Source organism: Marmota monax, unplaced genomic scaffold, assembly GCF_021218885.2.
Source record: "Marmota monax isolate L192 unplaced genomic scaffold, Marmota_monax_Labrador192_F-V1.1 WCK01_AAM20220418_F8-fsc01953, whole genome shotgun sequence".
Classification (NCBI taxonomy): Eukaryota; Metazoa; Chordata; class Mammalia; order Rodentia; family Sciuridae; genus Marmota; species Marmota monax.
Window position 1 is genome coordinate 23,295 of NW_026694677.1, and position 8,968 is coordinate 32,262.

The 8,968-nt window shown below is 36.9% G+C and overlaps 1 protein-coding gene across 1 annotated transcript; it reads right to left on the minus strand.

The window, feature by feature from the left end:
• Positions 1 to 618: 618 nt before the first annotated feature.
• LOC124078522 (peptidyl-prolyl cis-trans isomerase-like 1) lies at positions 619 to 2,056 on the minus strand. The gene has a single exon (XM_046423327.2). The coding sequence runs from the start codon at positions 2,029 to 2,031 to the stop codon at positions 1,531 to 1,533; it is 501 nt and encodes a 166-aa protein (XP_046279283.1). The 5' UTR covers positions 2,032 to 2,056; the 3' UTR covers positions 619 to 1,530.
• Between the last annotated feature and the right edge of the window lie 6,912 nt (positions 2,057 to 8,968).

An 8,968-nucleotide genomic window follows, 5' to 3' on the forward strand; every position in this document is an offset into this window, starting at 1 on the left:
TTTAGAGCTTTGTGGCACCAATGATCAACTGCAAAGGGTAAGGGGAGATTTGATCAGGTGGGTGGAATTACATTGGGGATGAAGACTTGGAAACCCAAATTTGGGTGGTAGATGGGATACAGGAACCCTGCCTTGCACCATCCACCCAGAGGTCTATCAATCCACACTGAGTAGAACTCTAAAGACAATAGAGTCCTAGATGCCCAGGTGAGCTTAATTTCTACTCTGCCCAGGGGTGCAAGGATTTAATCTCTCCAGAGTACTTACCCCTAACAAAGGTCCAAAGGCACACTTCCAGCTATGAAGAGGTCTGGTCAAAAGCCCAGTAAAAGATTCTTTAAGTTCCATATCCCCTGTACTGACTGTGCATAAGCAGAGAAGTTGAGAGCAGGTTCAACAGGCTGCACATCCAATTGACTCCAGCAGCTGGAGAGGCAAAATTAACAAAAGAAAGTTGGGCTGAAACTTACCTAGTCTTGACTCCTTCTAAGAGGCACAGTAAGGGACAGAAAGATAGTTTGGTATAGAAAGTAAATACAGAACTTCAGGTACCTCAGTGGGAAATTTTCAATATTTTTTTTTTTTTTAACCACCAATAGCATTTTATTTGGAAATTTCTATGTATTACATAGGTATTTACTTCCTCTCATCCCTACTCCTACCCCAAACCTCATAAAGATTTAAAAAAAAAAAAAGTACAAAAATCTCTCATCCGATTTCTCTAAAGTCTTAGGTTAAAAAACATAAGCGGTGCTTTTCCTTGAGGGTGCTGCTCTGAGGAAAATGCGGTCCGTCCTGTGCTCACTACAGACTTCTTCTCCTTCTGGGGAAAAAAATGGTCAATGCCTCAGCTTCCTTCTAATAAATTCCTTTCTCAATTATTAAACATTATCATTCCTCACTTGGCACCTTCTTAGAAACTTGATTGTTGGATGCATTTTTCATTTGGCAAAAATTCAATGTGGCTTTGTGTGGGATGTTTAAGCATAAGAAACAGCAGTGTTGATGTTCTGGTTTTGAGAGGGAAAACAGAGAGACGCATACGTTCCCTGGAAGAACAAATGTAGGAGACGAAGATGGGGTGTGCAGGGTTAACAGGGCTGATAGACACTACTCGGTTTGAATTCTGTGGCTGTCAGCTACCAGAGACTGTAGTGTAGGCCAGAATATAAATCTCTTCAAGAACAAGTTTGTTTAGGCTCTGTGAGATGACACAGCCTGCTTCATTTTGTTCCAAGTGTATCAGAGCAGACATGCACAGCAAGGAGAAGTATGGGTCATCCACAGGGGGCAGAAACCTGTAAATAAACATATGGAGGCATTTCTGCGAATGCCCCGTCAGTCCAGGCACTAGGTGAAGAAAAGAGAAGCATTCTATTAAAGTACACTTCGATCCTAACTCACCCAAGGCCCCTGGCTTCTTAGAGCCAATATATTCAAGGCCAAAATTAAGCTGAGTTACATGTCACTTGGAAGCTGGTTTGATGGGGCCACTGCAGAAGACTTGGCTTTGCCTACGAGGCAGCGAATCTACCCAGAAGGGTATGCCTTGATGATCTTCACGTCGTCCACAGGGCGGTCCTGGGAGTTTGTTTCCACCATTCCCACTCGATTTACCATTCCTATGCCCTGGCACACTCGGCCAAAAATGGTGTGTTTGCCATCAAGCCACTGGGTGGGGGCAAGAGTCACAAAGAACTGGCTGCCATTGGTGTCTGGCCCTGCATTGGCCATTGCAAGAATTCCAGCCCCAGTGAACTTCAAGTCTGGATGAAGTTCATCTTCAAACTGTTTGCCATAGATAGATGCACCACCTCGACCTGTCCCTGTTGGGTCACCGCCCTGGATCATGAAATCTTTGATGATTCTGTGGAATTTGGTGCCATTGTAGTAACCCCGACGAGCCAACTCAGCAAAGTTCTTACAGGTCTTCGGAGCGTGCTTCCAGTACAGCTCCAGGACAATGATTCCCATGCTGGTCTCCAAGTAAACGTTGGGCGGCTGCCAGGAGTCTGGGGGAATGGCCGCCATAACGAAGCCGGCGGACTCCTCCTCTCTCAATATTTTTAATAAAGAATTTTTACAAAAGCAAGAGAAGCTACTTTCACATCTGGCAAAATAGTTTTAAGCCCAAATTAGTCAGAAGAGAAAAAGAAGGTCACTTTATACTTGTTAAGGGAATCATTCAACAAAGAGAGGTAGTTATTTTAAATACTAATGCCCACCAAATTTGTAAAGCTCCATACATAAAACAAGACCTACTTAATATAAAGAATAAAATAGACTCTAGTACAGTAATAAGGGATGACTTCAACACATCTCTTACACAAACAGATAGGTAATCCAGACACAAACCAAGTAAAGTCTTTTCAGAACTTAAAAAATTAAAAAAAAAATTAAAAAATTAATCTAATGAATATAAGAGATATTTATAAAATATTTCATACGTTAATATCTAAATTTATTTTATTCTCAACTGCAAATGTATCCTTTGCAAAAATAGACTATATTTTATGACACCAAATAAATCTTAGGAATTACAAATATACAGAGGTAATTCATTGCATCCTATCAGTTCATAATGGAAAAAAATAGAAATTAGTAATGAGATAAAAACAAATAATTTCAATATCTGGAGATAAATTATAAGCTTTGAATGATGAATGTGATCATAGAAGAAACCAAGGGAGAAACACAAATTCTTAGAAGTAAATGAAAACAGAGATACAACATATCAAAATGTCTGAGACAGTTTGATGAAATTTTTAACAGGCCATTTTTTTTTGAAATGGGGTACCTACATTAAAAAAAATAGAAGGATCCTAAAAAATATATAATTTTACATCTCAAAGCCCCAGAAAAAGAAGAACAAACTAATTCCAAAATCAGTAGAAGACAGAAAATTCTTAAGATCAAAGCCAAAATTAATGAAATTGATAATGAAAAAGATACCAAAGATCAAAGAAGTGCAGAGTTGGTTCTTTCAAAAGATAAATAAGATTGAGTATCTCCAACCAAAAGATAGAGAAGACCCAAATCATCAAACTTCAAAATGAAGAAGAAGATATCACCACAAACACTTCTGAAATCTAGAGAATCATTAGAAATTATTTTGAAAATATATACTCCAATAAATAGGAAAACCTAGAAGATATTGACAAACTTCTACACCCATATGATCTATTCAAATTGAACCATGAAGATGTAGAAAATCTAAATCTACCAATATCAAGCAGTGAGGCAGAAGCAGCAAGTAAAATTTTTCCAACAGAGGAAAGCTCAAGATCAGATGGATTCTCAGCTGAGACTTCCAAACTTTTAATGATGAACTAGTGCCCCTTCACTGAAAAGGAAAACACTCACTGGATGCAGTACTGCACATATATAATCCCAGCAGCTTGGGAGGCTGAGGCAAGAGGATCGCAAGTCCAAAGCCAACATCAGGAGTATAATAAGACTGCATGCAACTTAACAAGACCTTGTCCCCAAATAAAAAGTAAAAAAAAGGACTGGGAATTTGCTCAGTGGTTAAGCACACAGGCTTCAATCCATGGCCACCCACCCACTAACCCAAAAACAAAACAAAACCAAAAAAAATAATGCCAAACTTCCTCTAATGATTCCTTGAAATAGGAAGGGAAGAAGCACTCTCAAATTTTTTATATAAAGCCAATCTCATACTGGTGTCAAAACATGACAAAAATACATCAAGGAAATAAACTGCAGGGGCTGGGGATGTGGCTCAAGTGGTAGCGCGCTCGCCTGGCATGTGTGCGGCCCAGGTTCGAACCTTAGCACCACATACAAACAAAGATGTTGTGTCCGCCGAAAACTAAAAAATAAATATTAAAAAAATTCTCTCTCTCTCTCTCTCTCTCTCTCTCTCTCTCTCTCTCTCTCTCTCTCTCTCATCTCTCTCTCTCTTTAAAAAAAAGATATAAACTACAGACCAATATTCATGATCACATAAGCACAAAAATCCTTAATAAAATATTAGAAAAACACATTCAAAAACATATCAAGAAAATAATACACCATGATCAAGTGAATTTCATTCCAGGAATGCAAAGTTGGTTCAACATACACAAATGGATGAATGAAATTCACCACATAAATAGAATTAAGAGCAATAATTAAGGCAGAAAAAGCCTTTGACAAAATATAGCACCCATACATATTAAAAACTCTGGAAAAACTAGGGATAAAAGGAATTCACCTCAACATTATAAAAGATACATATGACAAATGCAAAGCAACAACATCAAGCTGGATGAAAAAATTATGAAAATGTTTTCTTTAAATCAGGAACAAGACAAAGATGTCTGCTCATCAATCTTATTTAATAGAGTTCTTGAAACTCTAGTCATAGCACTGTGGCCAGTGAAGGAAATTAAAGAGATACAAATAGGAAACAGACAAGTCAAATTATTTCTGTTCATGACATGATCCTATACCCACAAGAGTGCAAAACTCCATCAGAAGCCTTTGGAGCTGATAAACAAAATTATCAAATCAGCGGAATACAAGATCAGCATACTGAAATCAATAGCTTTCCTATACTTGAATAATAAACCAGATAAGAAAGAAATCAGGAAAATTATTCCATTCACAATGACCTCGAAAATTTTGGGAGGGGGGATGCATATAATCAAGATGCATGAAAGGAAATGAAATTAATTGAAACTCCTATTCTTCACCCTGAACAAAACTCAACTCAAACTGGATCAAAGACTTAAGTAATAGAATAGAAACCCTGTGCCTAAAAGAAAAAAAAGTAGGTGAAAATCTTCACCATTTCAGCATAGGAAATGACTTTCTTACCAAGATTCCTAAAGCACAAAAAGTAAAATCAGGAATCAACAAATGGGATGGATTCAAACAAAAAATCTTCTTTGCAGCAAAGGAAACAATAACCCAAGGAGAGAGCCTACAGAATGGGACAAAATCTTTACCACATGAACCTCAGATAGAGCACTAATCTCCAGGATATATAAAGAATTCAAAAAACTTAACACCAAAATATAACAAATAACCCAGTCAATAAATGGGCAAAGAAAATCAACAGACACTTCACATAAGAAGAAATACAATCAATCACAAATACATGAAAAAAATGTTCAACATCTTTAGCAATTAGAGAAATGCAAATCAAATATACTCTAAGATTTTATCTCACCTCTGTCAGAATGGCAATTATCAAGAATACAAGAAACAATAAACATTGGCAAGGTTTGTGAAGAAAAAGCTACAATCAGACATTCCTTGTGGGAAAGAAAATTGGTGCAACCATTGTGGAAAGTTGTATGGAGATACCTCAGAAAATTTGGAATGGAACCATCGTTTGAACAACTTATCTCACTCTTTGTTTTATACCCAAAGACTTAAAATCAGCATATTACATTGATGCATCCAAACCAATGTTTATAGCAGCTCAACTCACAATAGCTAAACTTGGAACCAACCTAGGTGCCTTTCAACAGATGAATGGATAAAGAAAATATGGTGTGGGATTCTATAACATGTACAACTAAAAGAATGAGAAATTATACTCCACCTATGATGATGTATTAAAGTGCTTTAAATGTCACAAATAACCAATTAAAACAAATTTTTAAAAAAGTTTCTGCCCAACAAATGAAAGAAACATAAAGAGAGAGCCTACAGAATGTAAGAAAATATTTGCCAGCTACTCTTCTGATAAGGGCTTAATATCCAGAATATATAAATAACTCAAAAAAACTTAACACTAAAAAACCCAAATAACCTAATCAATAAATGGCAAAATAAGTAAACAGACATTTCTCAAAAGAAAAAAAAAATACAAATGGCCAAAAATACAAGTAAAAATGTTCAATATTCCTAACAATCAGGAAAATGCAAATCAAAAGTACATTGAGATTTCATCTCACTCCATTTAGAATGGCAATCATCAGGAATACAATATTAATAAATGCTGAGGAGGAAGTGGGGGGAAGTGTAAACTCATATATTGTTGGTGGGTTATATATTAGTACATCTACTCTGAAAAGCACTATGGAGAATCCCCAAAAGACTAGAAATGGAACAACCACATGATGCAGCTATTTCATGTATTTATATTTATCCATAAAGAACTAAAATCAGCATACTATAGTGATACAGGGGCCTCAATGTTTAGAGCAGTGAATTCATAAGAGTCAAGTTATGAAACCAGCCCAGGTGCTTATCAACAGATAAAGAAAATGTGGTATATAGACACATGGAATTTACTCAGCCATTAAGAAAAATAAAATTATGGCATTTGCCAGTAAGTACATGGAACTGGAGAACATCGTGCTAAGTGAAATAAGCCAGGCTCATAAAGCTAAGGGTTGGATGTTTTCTGTCATTTCTTGCAAAGAAGAAAGTAAGGGGGTAAAAAGAGGGTGGGACACCATGAAAATAAAAGGGAGCTAATGGAGTATAGGTACAGACTTGGGAGTAGTAGGAGAGACAGGAAAAGGGAGAAACCATGGAATGAAACTTAACAAATTATGCTCTGTACATATGCCAATATACTACAGTGAATTTTACTTGCATGTTATACCTATAAAGCACAAATATAACAATACAATAAATATAAGGAAGATAAGAAGAATAGAAGCAAATTTTACTCCAAACTGTATGATTATCTCAAACCCAACCCACTATTATGTGTGCTATTATAGAACACTAAAAATTTACTTTTCATTTATGCACCTAACTTAAAATTATGTCTGATTGGCACATATAAAAGAGTTTTCTTTCAAACACCTTTAAGATAATTTAAATAACTATAATGCACTAATAAAAGAAAAAATATAATTTAAAAAAATTCATGGTCATTTGGAGGTTTATAATTTCAGTCAGTCTTAGCTGGAAGGCAAATATCTGAGATTAAGTTCCAAATTCATCTGAATTTTCAAAAAGAAAAGAAAACATAAAAGAGCTTAAAAAATACTGACTATTCTTGTCTGGAATTTTGGTCATTCTGGGTTATCTAGGAGTATTTGTTAAAAGTAAATAAACTAAATAAATGTAATTGAGATATGTGTTTATAACTGTGTTCTTCATGTACAGTGTAAGTTATGTGACAAATATAAAACATGAGTTACAACCACTCCATTCAAAATATCTTCAAAAAAATAAAATACTTGGGAATCAACCTAACAAAAGAGGTGAAAGACTTATACAATGAAAACTACAGAACCCTAAAGAGAGAAATAGAAGAAGATCTTAGAAGATGGAAAAATATACCCTGTTCATGGATAGGCAGAACTAACATCATCAAAATGGCGATATTACCAAAAGTTCTCTATAGGTTTAATGCAATGCCAATCAAAATCCCAACGGCATTTCTTGTAGAAACAGAGAAAGCAATCATGAAATTCATATGGAAAAATAAAAGACCCAGAATAGCAAAAACAATGCTAAGCAGGAAGTGTGAATCAGGCGGTATAGCGATACCAGACTTCAAACTATACTACGGAGCAATAGTAACAAAAACAGCATGGTACTGGTACCAAAACAGGCGGGTGGACAAATGGTAAAGAATAGAGGACACAGAAACCAATCCACAAAACTACAACTATCTTATATTTGATAAAGGGGCTAAAAGCATGCAATGGAGGAAGGATAGCATCTTCAACAAATGGTGCTGGGAAAACTGGAAATCCATATGCAACAAAATGAAACTGAATCCCTTTCTCTCGCCATGCACAAAAGTGAATTCAAAATGGATCAAGGAGCTTGATATCAAATCAGAGACACGCCGTCTGATAGAAGAAAAAGTTGGCTATGATCTACATACTGTGGGGTCGGGCTCCAAATTCCTCAATAGGACACCCATAGCACAAAAGTTAATAACTAGAATCAACAAATGGGACTTACTCAAACTAAAAAGTTTTTTCTCAGCAAAAGAAACAATAAGAGAGGCAAATAGGGAGCCTACACCCTGGGAACAAATCTTTACTCCTCACACTTCAGATAGAGCCCTAATATCCAGAGTGTACAAAGAACTCAAAAAAATTAGACAATAAGAGAACAAACAACCCAATCAACAAATGGGCCAAGGACCTGAACAGACACTTCTCAGAGGAGGACATACAGTCAATCAACAAGTACATGAAAAAATGCTCACCATCTCTAGCTGTCAGAGAAATGCAAATCAAAACCACCCTAAGATACCATCTCACTCCAGTAAGATTGGCAGCCATTATGAAGTCAAACAACAACAAGTGCTGGCGAGGATGTGGGGAAAGGGTACACTTGTACATTTCTGGTGGGATTGCAGATTGGTGCAGCCAATTTGGAAAGCAGTATGGAGATTTCTTGGAAAGCTGGGAATGGAGCCACCATTTGACCCAGCTATTCCCCTTCTTGGTCTATTCCCTAAAGACCTAAAAAGAGCATGCTACAGGGACACTGCTACATCGATGTTCATAGCAGAACAGTTCACAATAGCAAGACTGTGGAACCAACCTAGATGCCCTTCAATAGACGGATGGATAAAAAAAATGTGGCATTTATACACAATGGAGTATTACTCTGCATTAAAAAATGACAAAATCATAGAATTTACAGGGAAATGGATGGCATTAGAGCAGATTATGCTAAGTGAAGCTAGCCAATCCCTAAAAAACAAATGCCAAATGTCTTCTTTGATATAAGGAGAGTAACAAAGATCAGAGTAGGGACGAAGAGCAGGAGAAGAAGATTAACATTTAACAGGGATGAGAGGTGGGAGGGAAAGGGAGAGAGAAGGGAAATTGCATGGTAATGGAAGGAGACCCTCAGGGTTATACAGTGGAGGGGGTAGAGAGAGAGGAGGGGAGGGGAGGGGAGTGGTGGGGAGGGGGGAGGCTGGAGGATGGGAAAGGCAGCGGAGCACAACAGACACTAGTATGGCAATATGTAAATCAATGGATGTGTAACTGATGTGATTCTGCAATCTGTGTATGGGGTGAAGGTG

What these genes read in the sequence shown, in the direction of transcription:
- LOC124078522 (XM_046423327.2), bottom strand. Translation starts at nt 2,031, where the DNA reads ATGGCGGCCATTCCCCCAGACTCCTGGCAGCCGCCCAACGTTTACTTG.